This window comes from Falco rusticolus, chromosome 5, assembly GCF_015220075.1.
Source record: "Falco rusticolus isolate bFalRus1 chromosome 5, bFalRus1.pri, whole genome shotgun sequence".
NCBI classification, from domain to species: Eukaryota; Metazoa; Chordata; class Aves; order Falconiformes; family Falconidae; genus Falco; species Falco rusticolus.
In genome coordinates, this window is record NC_051191.1 from 76,820,814 (window position 1) to 76,843,993 (window position 23,180).

The 23,180-nt window shown below is 47.0% G+C and overlaps 1 protein-coding gene across 3 annotated transcripts in view; it reads left to right on the plus strand.

The window, feature by feature from the left end:
• The first annotated feature begins 428 nt into the window (after positions 1-428).
• Positions 429-23,180, plus strand: part of PARVB (parvin beta) — a 74,400-nt gene continuing 51,648 nt past the window's right edge. The window contains exon 1 of one of the 3 annotated variants that reach the window (XM_037387503.1): positions 429-510. In XM_037387503.1, the coding sequence (XP_037243400.1) occupies positions 489-510 (22 nt within the window). In that variant the 5' untranslated portion in view covers positions 429-488. Of the gene's footprint in view, positions 511-577; positions 701-6,338; positions 6,672-23,180 lie in introns of those variants that run through there. The other 2 variants (XM_037387505.1, XM_037387502.1) reach the window with 2 other exon arrangements.

The window sequence follows — 23,180 nt, forward strand, 5'->3', positions numbered from 1 at the left end:
CGCCTCTTTAAAAAAGGTGAGCAATGCTAAAAAGAACAAATGTAACTTCAGACATTTAAAAGCTCAGCTAAATATTAAAGCTAACAGTTCAGAGCTGAAATTAAAAACAGATTTTGAACGAGGTTTAGTCTTTCCAATGTGATTCTGTATTTCTGAAAAGATGTGTTTATGCTCTGACAGGTTTTTTAATGAATATGCTCACAAGAATCTCATCCCTGCTGAGAGGTAGGGTACCAGAGAGTATTGTCTGGTATGCAGAGTGCTGGTATCTCATTCAGTATGGAAGGTTGAAACAAAGAGCGTAGCTGGCCGCCTTCATGCTTCGCTTTAAGACAGAGTTATCTGCTTCAGACCGAAGGCCAGCAGCTGTGTCAGTTTTAATGGCCATTTGCCAATTAAATTATCAAAGACTAACACACACTTGAAAGTACTGATGCAAGCTCTTAACTTTCCTGTTTAGAAGAGCACTGTTTGTTTGAAGCACCGTGATGGGACTCAGAAAGACTCCAGGTTTTGTTTTGGTTTTTTTGGAGTGTCCTTTTACTTTCTGTTGCCATAGGCTTTCTCTCCCAGGCTCAGACAACCCTGCCGCCTTTTACTTTGCAATAGGCTGGCACACTTTTTCTACTTAGCTACAGATTTAAGCATTTCTTTATAAATACATAGGATATCGAAGTCAGAGGTGACTGGATCTATCTGTGTAGGTTTATTTCTATTATTAAAAGATAACTTGCTTATAAGTCATTACATCTTGAGTGCTATATTGAGTTAGTAAAGTTTTATATACCGTTTGGACTGTGTGTATAGCTTATGAACCAGTTTGTGTGCTTTCTTGCTTGAAGTTTGTACTTACAGATTTTGTGATTACCATTTCATAAAAAAATCTAGTATGAGAACTGATTGATTTTTATTTTTTCCATCAGAGGTTGGATAAAATGCTTTTGCCATGCTGCCTTAAAGCTAAGCGAATGTTGTGAAATGAAAACATCCACTCTGCTAGTGTGCAGATCAACATTCGTGTGTGCTTTGGTGTTATTAGTGTTCTTCATATGGATCCAGGTTATTTTTGATGCATTGAAAATGGGGCTTGCGTTTGTAAAGTGTCTCGTTTGGTTTGTGCCAGCAGAATGCAGTTGATATCCTTGCTAATTATTTAATTTTGCAAAGATTATATGGGTAATTTAACCAATTACTGTCTTTCTATGTGCTTCTTCAGCATAATTAAGGCTACTCCTTTTTAATTTTTTTTCTATTTTCCTGATGTATTGATTGTAATGTTAACATACAATGTAGTAAGAACTGCAGAGACTGTTCTCAGTGGATGTGATGTGGGCCTGGTCCTTGGGCATGGGATTTGATTTTACCGTCACTGTATTGTACACACAAGTCTCATAGGCCATAAGGTCCACTCTCTGGAGATTTTGAGAGCATTCCTCCAAAAAGCTGCAGGAGCTTTATTTGAATTAAATTCTTTAAGAAATGATGCAACTTTTCAACACTCACAGCACTGGCACTACTGCTGTAGTGGCACTACTGCTGTAGTAGCACTACTACTGACTGCAACAACACACAATTGGCAAACCTAGTGCTGAAGAAGCGTGGCAGCCATGTTTTTAGATATGTAGACACAGAACTGCGTGAAAGATTGATTTACTAGTACTGTATGTGGATCTGGATGGCAAACTCCATTAGCAACTCCAAGGGTTGAAATATTCACTAGAAAAATGTGTAATAATTGAAGTGTAGGTATTTGAACAAAGTATAATAGCTGAAATGTTTGGTATGGTAATCCACCTTTTCCACTGGTAAGAGCACAGGGAAGAAGTCCCTCCTGCACAGAAAATCAACATAAAATATTGATTAGGTATAGCCTGAAACCTCAAAGTAATTTAAATGAGAGGCAGATTTCTAGCTGGTATTAACCCCACCCTTGGTGAGTTCTCTTACAGTCTAGAAGCCTTTGCTATGGGCAACACGCTATTGTCCCAGGAAGAAGAATGTATTTGTTCTTCCAAAGAAGCAGTATCAATAAAAAAATAATCATCATCATTGCCATTATGGGGACAAGACAGGCTTAGCGTGCTGTGATGTATAAAGATGAAGTGTTTGCAGGGAGGAGGTTATTTGACTAGAGCTGGGGCAGTGGGCTGTCTAATTAAGAAAAATCTGCTCCATTTTAAGATTTAGATTTTCTATGCATTCCGAAATTAGCATAGCATTAGGTTCACAGCTTCTTAAAGGCAGTGTTATCTGTGAGCTAAGGCACACATTTCTGTAACAAAGCAAGACATGAGTGCTCTGGTGCAGCAGTTGAAGAAAATCCTGGTTGGGGGAGAGGTGAGCATGTGAGGAGAAAATCCTAGCGATTGGTACACAGGAGCACAGAGCTGAGATGATGTGGAATAAGACTCTGTGGTCACTACAATTTGCAACAGCTGTGCATTAAACGTTTAGTGCAGACAGACTCATAAAATCCCCTCTGGATGGTCCATGCAACACTGGTCACAGGATGCTTCCTATATCCTGCGATAGAACCAGGTCAGAATGGAAAGCCACCGGCAGGTTTGAGACTTGCCAAGGAAACAGGAAGAGAAGTTGAGGTTATAACCAAGTCTTAAGCAGGATTTCCACTTATTGAAATTTATTTTGAAAATCAGGAAAAAGAAACTTTGGGAATGAATGAGAAAATAGGTTTTGCGTAAGATTTGGGGTACCTTTGATGAGTGCTTATAGCAAGAAATTATGCTTTAAACCCCCCCCAACAAACTAGACTGCAAATGTAGTGCATGAAGTGTCTGGACACCAATTTATCACATGAGCCCTTAAAGATCTCTGGCGTCATCTTCTGCTTGTGCAGCTCCTAAACTTGGCAAAGTGGTTCTTTTCATTCCAGCAGTGCCACTTACATACTGGGCCTGCATATGGGTCATCATAATTATTAAACTGTTTTGCATCCTCCAAGACAGAACATGGGCTGAGTGGTTTGGTCAGTGAAGGTCATTTCCTCAGGTGCCAGGAGCCTTTGTTGTAGTCTACAGTTCCCTGGCAAGAAGAGAACCACTGGTCTGGTCTGGGGGTAGACATACTGGCAGCTGGAAAATGTGCAGAATGCACTGTTGAAGCAACAGTGGCAGGATACGCCTCGTTTGTATGTTCTTTATAATAATTCTCGCTGCTTTTTACGCAAACAAAATAGTGAAGTTTTATAATTGTTTCTGTGACGGGTTCTGTGATCAAGTAGAGTGAATCTGTATGTTACACTGAGGCTTGGGCCAGATGTAAGGGACTGCCCTAATTTACACTGGGGTTTTCTGTGTGCCCTGAAGTTCTCAAGCATAGTGCAATTACAGTTTTGGTTTGGCTTGCTTGTTTTTAGAGAAGTCATGCTTTCTTCAGAGGGGCTTTGTCCAGGATTTCTTGATTTTTTGTTTATCATCAATCCATTCTTAAGCTCAGTGTTCCTGGGGCTCCTGAATGGAGAAGTTCAGCAGGGCAGCATCACCACTCAGCAGCCTGGCTGGCGGAGCAGACTGTAAGAAGCATGGCTTGCAGGAACAGCGAATGCTGCTTGCACAGCCAGTGAGAGTGACCACTACATTAAAATCTACAGTATATATTATTTTGTGAGATTTTTAAATGATGTGATAACACATAAAGTAATGGTAGTATGGGGCTGGAGGAAATTACAGATGTGGAAAACTGCTCATACTGATGAGGAACCCTTGGTCCAAGCTGTCTGCAATGCAGGACTTGTGAGACGTAGAAACAGCACTCCTGGTGCTTGGTTGCTTTTGCCAGTGACGCACAGCAGTGCTGCGGGCAACTTTGGACCTCGCTGCGCTGGAGCAGTGGGTGGCTTGAGCAGGGGAATGTTATAAACTTGAAACTAATCCATTAAATGTGAATATTAAAAGCAGGTGCAGGTCCTACTCCAAAACTGTCGCTACCCCTCAGTTCTATGCTTTGAAACACTGATTTGTCTATTTGCCACTCTCCTGTTGATTTACAAATCATAACAGAAATAAAGCCTGTAAGGCAAACCTATGGTTCAAATGCAGATTAGAGAAACTGGTGAGCCAACATTGTTTTCTTGAATCTTTCATTAGCTATTGTGTTAAATATTACTTTCAACAGGGAAAAAGCAAAAGAATTTTACAAAAAAATTTACAGATTTTAAAATGCAACATAGCTAAACTAACTATCTCTATATGTAGATACTGCCCCATGTTCTGCTAATAGCAGTTATGACAGAAATGCAGATTGCTCAGTCTTTTACAAACATGCACTTTCAGGCAAAATCAAAGTATATCCTGCGGTGTGTTTTTCTTTGGACAAAAAGCCACATTTCAGCTCAAACACTCTCCTGTTTTGGATTTGTAGTCTGAAGGATCCTTCATGGCCGCCATCTCAGTTAACGAAAGGGCATTTTCATGAAATGCTGAGTGTTGTGCAGCTTTTCTTGCAGTTTAGGGCAGCCTTGCCCTGTTTTGAGTAGTATTGTATTCTCAGCAGACATGGTGGGATAGTTGCTGGGTGCAGCAGGTCCCTTTGGCTTGTGACCGCAGGGTGAGTTACAGGCTCTTGATTAAAGTTCCCTGCTGTGCCTCGGCTGGTGGGCTTCACTGTTCACTCTCTGAGATGTGTAGTTCTTGTTAAAAAGAATCTGAGTTTCCTGTATCTGCTGTTCTGCTGCTGACGGCAGCAATAGCCTTCCTGTTCTTTGGTAATATTTTGGTAATTGCAAAGCTGGAATAAAATGCGTGAGTGCAGTCTGGCACCTTCCTCTTAAAGCATCATCTTAAAAAAAATAAAATATAAAAAAGGATAGTGTTCACGCTTCAATTTATTTAGAGTTGGAGCCCCAAAGAGTTAGCATAGACTCAAGCCATCATTCCATCCTGTATCGGGCTGTCAATTCATGATAATCTCCAGTTCATAGAAGTCTGTGCTGTCATTCAGAAGGGTCTTCCCAGCCCCAGTCATTGCTCCCTCCACTTCCCTTCTGCTGGCACTTGCCCTTGGGTGACTCTATGCTCAGTGATACTGGAAAGCTGGGCAGGGTGGTTTTGGTTTTGGTTTGTTGGGTGCTTTTTTTTTTTTTTTGGCTAGTTACCGATCTGCTTCTAGAAAAGCAATGAGCAGCTGGAGGTGAGGCACAAAAGTGGATCTTCATGACGGAAGGGATTAGCTTGGGTTAAATCTCTTGTGAAATTACAGTCAGAAAAGTATCTCTGCTGTCTTATGCGCTGGATGTGTCATGTAGCATTATTTCTACTGTCTGGTCAAGCATGAAAATCTGTCCTGAAAGATGGGTGTGCGGATCCTGTGCCAAGTTGTGTTGATTTGAATGTGGCTCTTTGTTTTGGGGCGAGGGCTGCCAACAGGGAGCTGCTAGCAGGAGCGGGGCCAAAGGTTGTGTGGCTGTAGGTACCCAGTAGGGTCATTAAAGTCCATGGGACTGCTTCAGGGGCTTAAAATTAAGTATGTGCGTAAGACTTCGCAGGATCAGAGCCTAAGGCTATAAACTCTTCAGGATCTGTTTTTAATGTGTATTCCACGAAGCCCTCATCATGCTCCCGGGCGCTGTAAAATGATAATAAGAAATTCTCTCTGTGGGATAAAACCCAGCTTTCCAGTTTTTGGCCGTTTTTGCGTGCACACACGCTGGTGACAGTGGCAGCACTGCTTGGAGACCGGCGAGATGGTGGCATCCCTGCCGGAGGAGTGTGGGCCGCCGCCGGCGGGAGCCTGGCGGACGCGGGGCCCTCAGCCCCCTCCCCGCAGCCCGCTCCCCTCACCCCGCAGCCCGTCCCCGCAGCCCCCTCCCCTCACCCCGCAGCCTGCCGCACGGGAGGCCGAGCCCGGCGGGCCCTGCGCCAGGAGAGCCCGGCCCGAGCGGCGCTGGGCGGCGAAAGGCGGCGGCAAACGCGAGCGCGGCCCGCAAGGAGCGGCGGGGCAGAGCCCTGAGGAGCAGCGCGCGCTGGGAGCGGGCTCTCCGCTGTCCCTCCGCTCCGGCCGGGGCGGGACCGGCGGCGCCGCTGCCCAGCGGTGGTTGCACCCGCTGGGCCCACCCGGTCCCTGCACCTCTGCCGCTGCCTCGGCAAGGGGGTGCCGCAGCCCCCTGCCAGGCTGTCCCCGCACACACCCGCCCGCCCGCACGGCTCTCCATAGGTGTCACCTCGGAGCTCGCCGAGGCCGGCCGGGCGCCTCCCCGGCGCGGCCACCGCCCCGCGCCCCCTCAGGGCCCGGGCCGCCGCCGCGGGGGGCCTGCGGGCCGGGTGGGCGTGGCGGCGCGCCCCCGCCTCCCGCGGACTTCCCGGCCGTGGCAGGGCGCTGTGGCCGGCGGCGGCGGCTCCCAGCCCGCCCCTTGCCCCCCGTGCGGCTCTGGCTCGCACGCCTCCCACCGCCGGCTCTCCCCGCTCGGTCGCGGCTGGCCGGGTGATTCACCCGCTCCTGGGCTTTGTTCGCCTCCGCGGGCCGCTTCAGCCGCCGGGCGAGGGCAGGGGTTCGGGCAGGACTCGGGCAGGCTCCCCCCGCTGACCCCCCGGCCAAGCCGATGTCCGCCGCGCCCGTCCGATCCCCGACGCTGCGGCCCCACAGGATGAAGAAAGACGAGTCGTTCCTGGGCAAGCTAGGCGGGACGCTGGCGAGGAAGAAGAAAGCCAAGGAGGGTGAGTTCGCCCGCGCGGCGGGGAGGAAGGAAAGCGTGCCCGGCCGGCGTGGCTGGCTGCGGCTGCCCCGTCCCGTCCCCCCGCGGGAAGCCTGCGGCGGCTGCGGAGCAGAAGCGCCCTTTGTTCGCCAGCCCCGCGGAGGGGCAGCGTCGCCTGGGGAAGGGGCCGCGCTCCCTGCCCCCGGAGCGGCCGCAGCCCCGGCGGGGAAACGGGGCCCTGCCCGCCTCAGCCCGGCTGGGGGCGGCGGCGCGGCGGGAGGGCGCTTCGCGGGGGGGCGGCTGCGGCGGGGGCGCTGCCGGGGGGTGACTGCGCCCGGGGGCTCCCGGCGCGTCCCGCCGGTGTGGGGCGGCCGGTCACCGAGCGCGCCCCGGGGCTGGCCCGCCTGCCCTGCCCGCCCGCCGCCGGGAAGGGAGCCCCAGCACCCGCCTGCTGCGGCGAAACAAACTTCTGGTGACCGAGGGGGCTGTGGGCGTCGCTTTTCTTCTCGTCTGAGCATTAAGGAAGCCACGAGGGGACGGTTAATTCCACCCGTGTTTCGTTCCAGGCACGCTTCATCCATAGGGTCTACATTGGTGTGGATACTTTGCTCAGCATGTTTTTCATAACCAAGTATACTCAGTAAAACCACCTTGTCCTCGAGCACCCGGATTTCGCGTGGGTACGCAGGCGCTGGGGCGCTCCCAGGGTGTGCGTTCGGGCTGTCGCTGCCAGCGCTGGCCTCCCCCTTCGGTGCGGGGGTCCAGGGCAGGCTCCCGCAGCCTGGGCCCAGTGGGCCAGCACCGGTGTCAGTGTGGCTCACCCACGCCTGCCCGCCCCAGCCCTGGGCCACCTGGGCACTGTGCCCTGGCACAGCCTCTCACCTGGGCACACGTGCGGGGCCTGCCCTCGGCTGTCCGCATGCACAAGGGGCTGTGCGGAGATAGCGCTGTTTGAAGCAACGTGACTTTTTATCGTGCTTGTAGATAGGGAGGTGGTGCTATCATTAAAGATGATCCAGCCCTGCATGCGCGAAGTGTCCCTTTCTCCGGAGTGTCGTCTCCACCGATGATGGTGTACTCTGTCCTCTGCTTCCCCATCTCTCCAAGTACTGGCTCCTGCAGAGAAAATTGTTCCACGTTATCCCAGATGGCTGCTAGCAGGAAATCTGGGTGTCCTTGCCTTGCTGTTTAGTGCGATTTTGACTTTCTGACTGGTTAAAACCGGCCTTAGTTTTGTTCTAGTGTCTGATGGGTGTAGGGTAGGGATGTAACTTGAGTTTCAGCCTCCTTTCAGCTGGCTGTTGAGTGAGCACATGTTTTATCCATATTGAGTCTATTAATTGGCATCAACATTATGAGGCAGCTTTTTAATACTCAAAAATAAAATATGCAGCCTCAAAACTGGCTCAGGGAAATTGCTTCCCTTTCCTTCTGCTGGCTGTTTTGGTGTGGCTTATTGGTATTTCCTTTATTATCTATTTTTAATCAAGTTTAGAGAAACTGTGGTTCAGCTGAAGAGCAGCAGAAATGGTTGTGCCTTCCTGATCTCATTTGCTTCTGAAGGAAGATGGTGGGGAAAACTAATTTCCAGCAGATGCTGACCGCACACTCTGAAAGGGTGTATTTCATTCAAAGGTGGCTTCTAAGCTTAAACAGATTGGCTGCATCCCTTCTTAAATGAGACATTTTGGCATGCTAGGCAATGTTTTTGAGGTGACTGCTTTCAGCAGGGACCTTAGCAGGGACCACCCACTCATTTTGCTGAGTTTGCCTGTTATTTTGCCTACTCTTGTGGCCGCAGCTCCTGCCCTTGGTACTTCGTGGGGAACCGCTGCTGCAGTAAAGCATGACAGTCACACTTCTGTCAGTGGGATGGGAAGGAAGCTGAAACATGTGACACAGCTTTTAGTTTGGGTATTCCTTCCAGTCTGAAAATGCGAAGGGAGGAAAGACAGTCTGCAGAACCTGTGGAGCCACCCATTGGGTGTGACACGCTGTGGTGCTCCAGGCAGCTGAGGCCCTTTGTTGGAGGGGGAAATGCTTATTACCCTCCTATGTTTTGCACTTTCTTTGTGCGGTAGTTCTCAAATGCAGGCTGTCCAGACCATGACTGTGAAGTCGGAGGGAACCAAGGGCTAAGCAGTGACCAGGTGCTGGGGTGGGGTGGGGTCTGCACCAGGGGGAGAGAGGCTGGTCTGTGGCTAGTGGTAGGACCTGCACAGCTGCAGAAGCAAATTTCATAGCTAGAAATGAAATCTTTGTATGTGTGAAGCGGAAGTAAATTGGAAGCTCACCCGAGGGGCGTTCCTTGAAGGAGCTGGTAGACCACGTAGAAGCCATGTGGTCAACTTTCCCTGTGTGCCTGGGAACTGCTCTGCGTTTGGGGGATCTCCTCCTTCCCTTCAGGCGGTTTCTGCTGGCTTTCTCTGAGGGGACCAGCAGAGGTCAGAGTGATCTTCCCAGAGCAAATACTGCCCACTCCACAACAGCAAATGGGAACGCTGGCTGCTGATTTGCCACAAACAAAAATCATTCTTGCCTCCTCTGCCTCTAACAGCATGAAAAGCAAGCAAGCCGGAGGGCTCTTTATACAGACTTCTTGCATTCACTGCCTGCCTTTTGTACTGTAGGGTAAATATGGGCCTGCTATCACCATCTCAGCAGTGTTGATACAATGACCTTTAGCCTGCTCTGTGCAAGCGCTGTAATCCAGTTATATTAATCCTTTTTGTCTTTGTGCACAAATTCTGAGCTTAAAGATCCTTGTGGTGGTACTGAAAAAGTTTTTGGTTGTTACTTACGCAGTTTTTTTTTTAATCATGGGTGGCAGTTGTGTCATAAATAACCAAAATGTGTGGCTACCAACACATAAGCAACTAAATTTAAATATTTTTTTGGCTAATTACTTTATAACGTGCTGCAATCTATTTTTAGAGAGACTGTATCGAGAGAGGAGGGTTTATTAGGCTTATCAAGGTGGCCAGTGTAAGTTCATACCCTTGCTTTATGACGGGAGGATAAGTAACGTTCTGGGGTACAGTCACTGTGGCAGTATTTGAAGTATTTACTGTAGAATGTAAACAACTGTGCTGCTGCTCTTGCTTTAGCAGTATGGTGTGACATAGTGCTTTGTAAGTGGGTGCTAGCATGGGAGGTAGGGTTAAGACCTCAGGTCAAATTTGTCAGTGTTTTAAGCCAAATTCTATAGGTTGTGTAACTGTTTGAGGAAGCCTTTGAATTTCTACCTCAAACCTCTGCTTTACACTATTACACCTTATATTTATGTTTCTGAATTTTTATGGATGAACTGACTTGTTAGGGAGCCTTGACTTAAACAACACAGCAGCCACCGTTGTTCACGGGGAAGCCGTTTTTACCCTGGTTTCCTATGGAAGTACGGGGCGGGTGATCTCACTGTCTGTTTGGCTCCTCCCTTCCTCTTCCCTCCCAGGAAAGTTTTTAACTGATATTTTGGCCGAAAATGCCCTTGAGAGAAAAGTACTGGTCTTAAGGATTATGAAATGACTGCAGATTGTGTCAAAATGTGTCACCAGTGAGTAGTGGTGTCCCTTAGTGGAGTCCCGCAGCAGGAAAACCTGTAGATGAGCTCATCTATGATACAGATGAGCTATTAGATAGCCCGTGTGGTAGGAACATGGCCAGAGAAAGGACGTGTCTATGGGGAGAGTGCTGCATGGAGATGTGTGTTCTTAATCTTACAATCAGTCATGACACACACCCTTAGAAAAGTGGGATGTGTTAGTTCCAGTGCTCGTGTGCCCACCTGGTTTTAATTTCTGCCCCCCACACCCCACCCCTTAAGCTGTGGTAGAAATCTGCAAAAATCTAAGTTTGCCTGATGCTACTGTGACATGACTCTCTTGGTGTATCTTGGGCTTCCAAATGTGCCACATCTGTAATGTGCTTAATAAACCTATCATGCCTGTTCAGGAGCTCCAAAATCTTTAAATACCTTGGGAAACTATTAGGGTGCTGGCAGGGCCCATAGCAGTGTACGGTTTGTAAGCTAGATGATCCCTTTGCTTCTTCTCAGATGCTGTTTCAGATAGTGCTGTGTTTCATCTCCATCTGTAAATGGAACTTAAAAACTCTCCCCTTTCCTGTCAGTCAGAGTGATGTCTTTGTACTGAAATGAAGGAGTTTGCTGCAAGCTTTGCTTCAAGCCTTCTTGCAAAGCTTTGTTTTCTTTTCCTCATAACACACTGTATGAAAGATCTGGGCAGCAGGTGTTTGGCTAAATAAACCTTCTATTACTGTATCTGTGTGTGTGAATATATATATAAAGCCTATATGGAGGAGTCAGTGAGAAAAATAGAGCAAACTTAATTGCTTGGTGTTGTTACCCAGTGACATGCTTGAGGGTGGACATAGGGGTGAGGAAACTGCTTCAGAAAAGCGTGATTTGTTGTGCCTGATGCAATCAGTAGGAGAGACGGAAAGGAGGATGGAAATGACAGTGCTGCAGAGGACAGAATTATTGCAACAGCAGCTGAATAATACAAAAGTTTTACACATATCAAGGGAGTAACGTTAAAGTATTGTTCTTGGGGTCTGTGGCTCAGTGTAAGGGTGCGTTAGCCTGACTGTGAAAAGTTTACTGTTGTAATTGCCTGGGGATACACCAGTCTGGTAAATAGCTTGGTGGACTAGTATTTCCACTAGATGGCGAGATTTTTCTCCCAGAGAAAGGTGACAGTTGTTGCCTTTATTTTGCAGGGAGAAAAGGTGGAGGTGTGAAGAGATGGTTTGTTAAGGTCATCTGGGAAGCCAGTGACAAAGCAGGGAAAGGAACTTTCTCCTGCGTTGTCTCTAGTGCTCTGATCCGTTGGCAAAGGTGCCGCATAATCTGCTTATTTCCCATGGCTCTGCACATGCTGAAACCTAGCTCCAAATTGTTCAGGTGGGACTGCCCGATGTACTTTGTCTTTCTGGATGGAAGAACATGGGGAAATAAGCTCAACAGCAGAGTTAAATTGGAGGAAACAGTTTCTTTATCATTCCTTTGAAACTGATGGGGCTATTTTTGTGGGTAATTGCTCTCTGGAGGGAAAAGAGGTTCAAAACAAGATCTACTTCATTGCCTTTGTATTGATGAGCAGCACATCTCAAGCCTTTAGGGCTTCCCAACAGGATAGGGAAATTGGACTTGCTGAGAAAATGGATCTCATGTTTCATTTGAATATGGTATACTGAAAATAGTTAAGATCTCTTTTTAATGCTGTCTGTTATATGGTCTCTGAGGTGTATCAGTGTACACGGGTTGTACTGCACCTTTGTATTAGTCACTGCCTAGTGTATTTAGCTTTAAAATGTTTCTGGAAGATGGCTGTTCAATAGATCTTAAAAAGAAGATGTAAAGCTGTAAGGCATCCTTAACTCAATCTTCATTCACCTTGCAGGTGCCACTCATGTTGGTGGTATTATTCATGCCCAGGATGTGCCCCAGTCACAACCGTTCCTGGCCATTGTAGATTGTGTTTCATTCTGGCTGTGCCCATGGTAACCCGCTTCATGAACAGGCAGGGTAATTCTTCTAACCACTCTGATGTGGAAGAGCTGGGACTTTGGCATCACCTGGTGCCTAGAAAGCTCGGGGGGAAGGTGTGTTACTGATGTGGTGCTTGCACTCTAGGTTTTGTCCTGAGGCATGTCTGCATTTCTGACTAGTGGTGAAGTGCCAGATAACTTGCAGGGTGCTTGCTGGGAATCTTCATGAGCAAATCGGCTTCTTGCAGGTCCTTGAGGTGTGATCTGAGATACTGGGTTCAACTGGTTGCCTCTCACTGTCTGCTGACCTGATCCTCAATGCAGTTTTAACACTCTTCCTTTCAATAGACTGGTGTTGGAGTTCACTCCCATCTTCACTCACTTTCCATGCTCATAGTATGTGACAGTGAATTCTTAGATGAAGAGACAAATACAAAGGACGTAGGGTGTAATTCTGTGGTCCTGATTCACACAAGTACATTTGCGGCAGTCTGAGAGGATGCTTGGCTGGGGAAGCATGTTTGTGCATTGTAAAGGGGTACTGCTGCTGAAATATCCAAACAGGAGATGGGTGCTGGTTAAGCAGAATTACTTGCTTTTTAAGAGAGGAATTTGCATATGATTATATTGAAGCTGCATAGCATTCCAGATATGTGTGTATATCAATAGAAAGACTGTGCAGACATATGCAAATTCAGGTCCAATTTATTGGACTTTCTACTACTAATTGGAACAGACAGACCTAAATTTCCAGTGGGAACCTGCATAGCCTAATTGCTGAGTTCCTCCTGTAGGATTCAGGCATACCTCTGACTAGGTCTGGTTTCAGTCTTGCTAGAGCAGTGCCAGTTTACATTCTGACAGTGTTCTGTTCTGGCAAAAGCTGTACTGTTGATGTAGTTTGTGTCAATGTCTCAAACAAAATGAACTTTACATGCACAGGAATCCTCCTTTTAATAGTGTCATAAATCCCATCTTTTTCTCCTGTAACTGCAGCTAGGCTAGGATGGTTCACCCAGTACAGCTTTAGGCACAGTCTCTTGGTGAGACAATGGAGTTTTAAATTACAGCTGAAAGTTTTCTTCCAGACAGCATGCAGCAAGATATGCAGAGTAGCTCTGAAGCGCTACAGTAATGGACTGAAGAAAGTGAATTGCTTTTATTTAAGAAAACCAGACATTTTAATAAGTTAAATGAAAATAAAACATTTTCAGAATTGCAATCTTTAAAATAAGATTCGTTGTAAGAACGCTATTACATTTCATCATAAAACCTTAGCAAGGTGGTTATGGACACCATTTCTTAAAAATACTAATGCAAGGATTTGGAAAGGGACTAATTTTCTTCTTAAAGTCTGCCCTTACTTAAAAGCAATTGTTCAGTGATACCTGTTTTCATTTCTTCTAAAGGATTTATTAATGCTAACATCATGAGAGAGTCTTCTAGAAGCTGGCATCTGGTTGTTTCTGTTTCAAGGAGCACGTGGGTGAGCCACATGAGACTTTGAATGGGGGGAGCTGCAAAGTCACGACTTCATGCTAAGTCTGCAGATGCTCTATGCTGGATGGTGTGAACGGCAGATTCTTGGTCCCCTTGGGGACCACAGGATCCCTTGGTGGATCTGTGCAGGGAGATAGGCTCTGTTCTGCAGTGCGTTGTCATGAATGCATTAATCATATTGCCTTAAGTGCTTGTGCTTTTAAAAGTTGTGGTGTTTAGATCTTTTTATCAATATAAATGCATCCTACTGATTTGCACATCAGCAGCACAGGAGTCCATAAGATTTAGTATAGTTATGCATAGCAGTGCTAAATGTCTTTTCATGTACTTTAAGAACTGTTACAGGCCGGCTGATCCGAAAACAGATGAAGCTGGTGAAGTTTTCCAAGGCACTGTTTTGAGCTTGGGATTGTACTTTGATGTTAGGAGATTTGGGAGATTAGCTGGCAAGCTCCTTCCATTGCAAAAGCATGTCGGAACAACTTGTTGCTAAGAGATTCAGGGTTATGTGGTCTGTGGCAAGACCAGCGCAAGGCAGTCTGCTAGTTGCAGGAATTGGCGTGTCAGCAGTTAGAGCTTTGCTGTTCAGTGGGAATAAACTTTAGTGTGTATACCTCATGCATACAAATGTTACAGACACAGCTGAGGAGATTGAAGTTTGTAGCTGTGGAGGTGCTAGTGTAGCTGGTGCCTCAAAGCTGCTCATGAGGGATTTGGATGCTAAATGGCTGTTAGTTTTCAAAGGACGTTGAGTGTACACATCTCTTGGGCACCGCTGTAAATCTTGGTCTGCAGATACATACCTGGGAGGTTGTCTGTGTCAGGGTTATCTGTGTCTTGATGGGGACATAACGACTGTACAGAGATACTGACGTGTATCACAGATGAGGCAGGAAATTCCTTCTCCTTATAACATCATTTTTGTGATCCATGTCACCCTTGCTGTGGCTGGTAACGCAGCAGGCTCTGTGCGTGCCTAGTTAATCCTGGAGCCTTGTTTCCTTTTCAGCATTTTCAGTCTGTCCATATTCTTGTGCCTGTGGGGTGAGGTCTTCATGGGCCAGCCCTCAAAACTCCTCGGGGTTGTTTCAGCAGACCTGGAGGCCAGCAAGAAAGAAGGAAGGGAAGCCTTGTTTCCCAAAGGCTTCTCCCTGTGCTGACCTCTGCTCGTTATAGCCATCATGACTTTGGGAAACCTGCAGGTTCTTTGAACTAATGGGATCTGGGTATTCTGTTGCAGAAGCCAGCCATTTGAAAGTCAACCAGGTGACTCCAGAGAAAGATCTGACCTGTGCCAGTGTCAGGTTGTGACTGATGGCACAGACTCTGTTCTGGTCAGCAGTCGTGATGTCCACATGCCTTACTCTGCGCAGTCCTCTAATTGATCTCTTCTGCATGGTGACTTTGGTAGTTGCTTATCTTCTCCCTTGTATGTCCTCTGCCCGCTCTCTGAAATGTGGCATATATACGTATTGTCACTGATGAAGCTTAGGTTTTTTCCTCAGGGCACAGCAAAATCAACTGATGCAGTTGTCAGAGTTGTTTAACTCTAAAGTATGTGTGTCTGCAGCAGGTTTTCCCCAGGGTCTATATGGCATACATGAACCAGCCCTTGCTTTACGTGCCCTCCTCGTGGCTGTGGTGTACCTACCTCTGGTTGTTGTTACAGGCTGCATCTGCGCTCCTTGCCTGGGCTGAGGGGTTGGGGGTGATGTGTGGCATGTGTTGCGGTGAGGAGGGGGGGAAGTGTGAGGGAAAGAGGGGCAGGGTGAGCAGTGGGGAAGCCCTGCTTTTCAGGGGGCTCTTCCAGGCTGCCCTCAGGAGGAGTGCTGGATCCTGGGACCTCTGCTGCAGGACAGGCTGCCTCAGTGCTGGTGCACCGTGCTATCCCCACCATTGCAGAAGGGGCTCTGTGCGTGTGATCTAACCCAGCAGTTCTTGCATGGTTACAGTGACCCCCGTTTATCTTTGGGGGTGGGCTGAGCATGGAAGGGAAGTGGGAACAGGAACCTCTGTGTTACACAGCTAATAGGTCAGTGGCCAAGTGATCTCTCCAGGGTGAAGCATGTTCTACTCAGGTATAGACTTCCTAATTTGTACCCTTTCGTTGGCCAAGTAGAAAGCTGCGACCCAAAGTCTGTGACTTCTGTTGTGCCTGTCCAGTTTAGCTGGAAAAGTGTTAGGGCTAATATGTGGTTTCAGAGTCTTGTAATTTGAATCCAGTTAAGTCTTGCTCTGAAAACCAGATGTGGAGAGAACGTGCACACCTGGCAGCATGTACTGGCCAAGAGCAGTGGCTCCGTACTCTTTGGGCCCTTAAATCACTGTCAGTTCCTTGTGGAGGAACATATATCCACACAACAAAGCTTCTAATTATAAATCCTGTACACATGATTTGTTTCCATGCGCCCACAGCAGACCCCTCTCCAGAGCCCTTCTGCTGAGAGGGGAGGCCATGGGATGGGATTCTGGTTTTGGCTTTGCTAGTGGTAACAGGATCTTTGGGAATTCAGCTTTGACTCCTAGTGGTTGTTTCTCCAAGTTAAAAGAGACTTCTTTATAATCCTGGAGACCTGTCTGGCAATCAGATAGAAACTCTTATAGAATCTATTTTCAACATATGCTGCATTTTGGTTATAAAACAAGCAAGCTGTTCTGACTCCTGGAATTCCAATTCCAGTTCCTTCTTTAGTGCTTCTTTCATTGTGTGGCTGAACCATAATGAAATCCACTAAAAAAAGAAATAGTGTGTTTTCCATTATAGCTGCCACATGGCCTTATTGCCAATTTTTAATTAGCTGAGATGATTGCATACAAGATTTTTTTGGAGTAAGGAGGGAGACTGAGAGCTGGATGAGGAGGAGAGCTATTCTGATATCTGTATAGAGGCATGGTGTCTTTTTTACTGTCTTTAAACAGAAAAATGTGTAATCCTCGGAAAGTGTCTTTCCCACTAGGTCTGTTTGGCAGATGTATGCATGTGTGTTATTAAGCAGATGCAGACACTTCTGTCATTTTAAAATAGAATACTGTTGTTAGCTCTCTGGCTTGCCTAGCCCAGCAGATGAATTTAGAGGCTTTGCAAAATTGACAGGATTTTCTTCAGAAGTAGTAGAATAGAAGCGAGTACAAGGACATCCAGACTTGCATTTTCTGCTTAATACTCCTCTTCAGGAGCAGGGGTTGTGAAATTGTCCTTCGGGATTACTGCTTGTCTTCTTCCCTATGTGTGGCTCCCAGTACTGTTGCAGTGAATTGGTTCCATTGGAAAATCAGGCAGGCTGCAAGAATGCTAACATCATAGGTGTATCTGGGATCTGTACTGAATTTGGTCTGACAGATCTTGACTCTCCAATGAAATCATAGACTCATTTAGGTTGGGAAAGACCTTAAAGATCATTGAGTCCAGCCACTAAACGGGCACTGCCATGCCCACCACTAAATGTCCCTAAGCACAATATCTACACATCTTTTAAGTATCTCTAGGGATGGTGACTCAGTCACTTCCCTGGGCAGCCTGCTCCAATATTGACAACCCTTTTGGTGAAGAAATTGTTCCTAATGTCTAGTCTAAACATCCTGGCACAACTTGAGGCTGTTTCCTCTCACCCTATCACTTGTTACTTGAGAGACCAGCACCCACCTTGCTACAACCTCCTTTCAGGTAGTTGTAGAGAGCGATGAGGTGTCCCCTGAGTCTCCTTTTCTCCAGGCTAAAAAACCCTCTGTTCCTTCAGCTGCTTCTCATAAGACTTCTGTAGACACTTCACCAGCTTCATTGCCCTTTCTGGACATGCTTCAGCACCTCGATGTTTGTTATGTAGTGCTGGGCCCAAAACTAAACACACATAGTTTTCGATGTGTGGCCTCACCAGTGCCAAGTGCAGGGGAACAGTCACTCCCCTTGTCCTGCTGGCCACGCTATTCCTGATACAAGCCAGGATACTATTGGCCACCTTGCCCACCTGGGTGCACTTCTGTCTCATACTCAGCTGGCTGTTGACCAACACCTCCACGTCCTTTTCCACCAGGCAGCTTTCCAGCCACTCTTTCCCTGCCTTTATGTTGCGTGGGGATTGTGTGACCCAAGTGCAGGACCCAGCACTTCCTCTTGTTGAACCTCATACAGCTGGCCTCCATCAATCCAGCCTGTCCAGATCCCTCTGTGGATCCTTTCTTCCCTCAAACAGATCAACGCTCTTGCTCCATTTGGTGTCATCTGCAAACTTACTGAGGGTGCACTCAGATCCTGTTGTCCAGATAGCTGTTTAAGATGTTAAACAGAACTGGCCCCAATACTGAGCCCTGGGGAATACCACCTGTGACCAGCCACCAACTGAATTTAACTCCATTCACCACAACTCTTTGGGCCCAGCCATCCAGACAGTTTCTCCTGGAGAATGCTATTCTATTTAGAATAGAATAGCATTCTCCAGGATGCTATTCTATTCAACAATAGAATTCTATGCTATTTTACCCAGCATAAAGTACACCTGTCCAAGCCATGAGCAGCCAGTTTCTCCTGGAGAGTGCTGTGGGAAGTGGTGTCAAAGGCTTTACTAAAGTCTAGTTGACAACATCCACAGCTTTTCCGTGATCCGCTAACCAGGTCTCTTTGTCAAAGAAGTTAGTCAAGAAGAGCCCACCTTTCATAAATCTGTGCTGACTGGGCTTGATCATCTGATTGTCCTGTACGTGCCACATGATAGCACTCAAGATAATCTGCTCCATAACCTTCCCTGGCCCCGAGATCTGACTGACAGGCCTGTAGTTCTCCTGATCCTCCTTCTGGCCCTTCTTGTAGATGGTTGTCGCTAACTTCTAGTAAACTTGGACCTCCCTGGTTAGCTAGGACTGCTGAGAAATGATTGAAAGTAGCTTGGTGAGCACTTCTGCCAGCTCCCTCAGTACCCTTGAGTGGATCCCATCTGACCCCATAGACTTGTGTGTGTCTAAGTGGTGTAGCAGGTGCTGACCATTTCCCCTTGGATTATGGGGCTTCATTGTGCTCCCTGTCTTCCAGCTCAGGGGGCTGGGTACCTGGAGAGCAACTGGTCTTACTAATAATGACTGAGGCAAAGGCGGCATTAAGTACTTCAGCTTTTTTCTCATCCTTTGTCCCCATGTTTACCTCTGCTTCCAATAAAGGGTGGAGATTCTCCTTAGCTCTCCTTCTGTTGATAATGTATTTATAGAAATGTTTTTTATTATCTTTTATGGCAGTAGACAGATTAAATTATAGCTGGGCTTTAGCCCTTCTAATTTTCTCCCTGCATAATCTTCTGATATCCTTGTAGTCCTTCTGAGTTACCTGCCCCTTCTTCCAAAGGTCACAAACTCAATTTTTTTCTTCATCTTTTTTTTTTTTTCATAAGTTCCAGCCAAAGCTCTCTGTTCAGCCAGGCCAGTCTTCTTCCCCCCCGTCTTGTCTTTTGGCACTTGGGGATGGCCTGCTCCTTGCACCTTCCTGGTGCAGCCTTCCTGGACTTCTTTGCCCTTCAGGACTGCCTCTCAAGGGACTCTGTCATCCAGGCTCTTAAAAAGGCCAAAGTCTGCCCTCTGGAAGTTCTGGCAGTTCTGCTGATTACACCTCCCTTCTCCAGGAATCGAAAACTCAATAATTGTGTGATTGCTATGCCCAACATGGCCTTCAACCATCATGTCACCCACAAGTCCTTCTCTGTTCACAAAGAACAGGTCCAGTGGAGCGCCTTCCCTAGTTGACTCACTGACCAGCTGTGCCAGGATGTTATCTTCCACACACTCCAGGATCCTCCCAGACTGTTTCCTCTCTGCTGGATTGTATTTCCAGCAGATGTCTGTTGAGTTGAATTTCCCTATGAGAACAAGGGCTAGCGATCATGAGACTTCTCTCAGTTGCTTATAGAATATTTTGGCTGCCTCTTCATCCTGATTGGGTGGTCTAACAGGCTCCCACTGTGATACCTGCCTTGTTGGCCTCTCCCCCAGTTGTTGCCCATAAACACTCAGCTTAATGATGTTAAACTCTAGACAATCAAAACAGTCCCTGATACATAAGGCTACACTACCGCCTCTCCCTCCTTACCTGTCCCTTCTGTCCATGCATTGCATTGCTCCAGTTGTGTGAGTCATCCCACCATCTTTCTGTGGTGGCAACCGTATCATAGTTTTCGCACTGCACAGTGGCTTCCAGCTCCTGTTTGTTGCCCATGCTGTGTGCAGTGGTGTAGGTGCACTTCAGTAGGGCTGTTGATTCCACCACCTTTTTTGAGGGAGAAGCCCTAATTCTCCATTACCATTCTCAGGCGCTTCCGTGGTTTCTAACACATTGATAACACTTGCACATTTGCTGCTGCATGGATCTCCATCCTCTACCTCCACTGGGATAGCAGACAGAAGGACCTTGTTAGCACCCATCCCTCAAACACTGGCATGCTGCCCCCAGGCTTATCTCTAGCAAGCCTGGTTTTATCCCTTTCCCCCTTCAAACCTAGGTTAAAACTCTTTCGGTGAGCCCTGCTAACTCCTGTGCAAAGATCCTTTACCCCCTTTGAGACAGGTGTACCCTATCTGTTGCCAGCAGGTCTGCTGTTGTGTAAACTGACCCACGATGAAAAACCCCCCCAAATTCTGCTAGTGACACCAGTCTCCATGCCAGGTATTGATCTACTGGCTCTTCTTATTTCTTTCCTTATGATTCCCTACAACTGGAAGGATAAGCAATTAAATAAGCCTGTATAATGGAGCCCTACCACTGGGAAACTGGATTGGAATTGGGTGCAGGATGTCATGATCCAAATGGTTCTGTTGCGCCAGGAGCAAACCAGATCTGCCTCTATGGCAAATCTGATGCTGTCTGCCACACAAACAGATAGGGTTGGGTTTTTTTTTTTTCATGTGGAAGGGATGAAGCAGTCATGACTGACCTCATCTAATGTGGCAATAGTCCAGCCTGAAGCTGGACCTTGGCAGTTGCTTGCAAGCAGCATTTCTGTGGTTTTGTGGAGCTGGGATTTTTTGGGGTTCCTCGTCAGGGAGAGAGATGATAATGGGAAGGGAAGAAGGACTGGACTTGGTACCCACTCTTTGCTGTATGGTTGAAGGAGAAAGGTATGTATTTGTTTCCATGATGTGTTCTGGGATAACAGGGCGCTTGTGAGTTTTTTCCTCTGACTGCTCATACAGATTCAGACTAATAGTTTCCCTCTTGACCACTTACGATGTACTTAATTAGACTGCTGTCTTGAAAATGCTCACTTTTACTGTAGCACTGCAACTGTAGCTGCATTAACACAGTGAGGGGCCATAGTCTAAATCATCACCTTGGATCCTCAGTGTCATTTAGCTTCATATAATTTATTTTAAAAAAAAATAAACTGTGGTGGCTGTTTGCTCTGCTGACATCAGTAAGAGCAATAAGGCGGCTGTGGAGCTATGCTTGACCAAGCCATGACTCTGACATTTAAGGTGTGTGTTAGTTTTTTTCTGTCTTTCCAACTGTGTATTTCTGATCTCTTAATTCCTGTCATTTACATGTTAACAAACAGGTCACAGGAGCCAATATTTGCCAAGCTAGCTCAGCACCTGCTAAAAAGCCTTTCTTTGGCAGCTCTTTAACCAATGGGGAGCATACATGGATTTTTTTTCTGTGGGCAGAATGGTAAAACAAATTGTAATTTGTAGGAGTAACGCTTCTTTCCATAAATGACATTACGTGCAGATGCTGTGCTGCCGAGAATCTTGGTAGAAAGCATTCTCACTGGGTTCTGTCATTTGCTAAGCTAATGTGCTATTGACCCAGTGGTTGGTAGGAGGCTTCTCCAAGAATGCAAACACAGTTACTTTGAAACTGTCAGAGCTGGGGAATTCTGCTTTTGTACTGAATGCACAGGGAGATGGGCACTGTTGTTCCAGGGAGGCTGAGTAGTTTGGTGTGTCGTAGCATAGTTGGCCAGATGATTCTGTGTAGCTGTATTTAGAGTGTGAAAGACTTCATATCTATTACATTGGAAGAGTGAAAACAGAGTAACTAATCCCTGTGCAAGAAAAGGGGAGGAAAAGATCGCCATGGCTGCCTGTGGCAGTGCCCCAGTGTCCTGCGATCTCTTTGTTTTGTGGTCTGACCTGGGGTATGTGCTGTTTAACATCTTCATCAATGACCTGGTGGAGGTGGAGTGTATGCTCATACAGTTTGCAGATGACACCAAACTGGGTGACCAGCTGATATAGTTGGGCTGTTACAGGGCTGCTGCTCAGGTGGATGTAGACAGGAGAAATGAGCTGACAGGTACCTTCTGAAATCCAACAAGGACAAGTGAAAAGTCCTGCACTTGGGAAAGAAGAGCCCCCCTCGGTGATAGGGGCTGGAGACTGCCTGCCCAGGGGACAGATCTTCTGGAAAGGCACTGGGGGCCCTGGTGAGCTGACCACAGGCCAGCAGCTTGACATTGCGGTGAAGATGACCAGTATCCTGGGCTGTATCAACAGAAGCAACGCCAGCAGACTGAGCAAAGTCCTTATCCCCCTCTAGGCTGCATTCCTTAGATCCCAGCTGATATGTCTAGCTCTGGCCTCAATGCAGCGAAGAGGTGGCTCAGCTGGAGTGCCTTCAACAGTGGGCCACCTCTCTCTGTGAGGAGAGCTGAGGGAGCTGGGCTTGTTCAGCCTTTGGAAGAGATTGCTTCAGGGAGACTTTTAATAAGCAGTCTGCTGATGCCTATGAGGAGGTTATTGAGAAGGTGCAGCCAGATTCTTCATCATTGTGCATAGCAAGGCAGAGAGGCAACAGGTATAAACTGAAACAAATAAGGTTCAGTCTGGACAAAGGGAGAAACTTTTTCATGCCGGGGACTGTGAAGCAGTGGGCCAGGATGTCTAGAGAGTTTGTGCAGCCTCTGCTCTTGAAGGTTTTAAGACATGGCACGATAAAGCCCTGAGCAACCTGGTCTGATCTCAAAGCTGACCCTGCTTTGAGGAGGAGGTTCAGCTAGAGACCTCCTGAGGTCCTTACCACCCCGAATTATCAAATGATCCTGGCAGTTTAGACCCTTTAAAGGCTGGAGTAAGGACATTTCTTAAACAGCGTGAAATCTGTGGGTTAATGATGATTTATGAGTATGTGAATACAAGGGTGTGCAGTGGAGCTGTGCTTCTCTTCTTGTACCTCAGTGCCAAACCAGTAACAGTAAGTGTATGATTTATTTTTTTTTTTCCCCTGGTTTGGTTTTTTTCTTTTTCTGTCTAACCTTTTAGGAGGAAAGCATGGATTCTACTAGGCTGCTGCTCTGGCTCCTTCTTTAGTGAGGATGAATTGGAGAGGCTGTATACTTGGAAAGCTATTTTGGGACTGACCAGTAGCTGAGCTTGAAAGTCTTTAAGATGTCTAGCTCCACTGAAACACCAGCTTGTCTAACTCGTAGGACCTGGTATTATCAGTGCAAAGGTTTCAAAAGAGACCACAGAGAGCTAGAACTGCAAATTGTATAAAACTTTGGTGTGCTGACTAAGTAAGCAAGTAACAACAGCTGCAGGTCTTTGATAC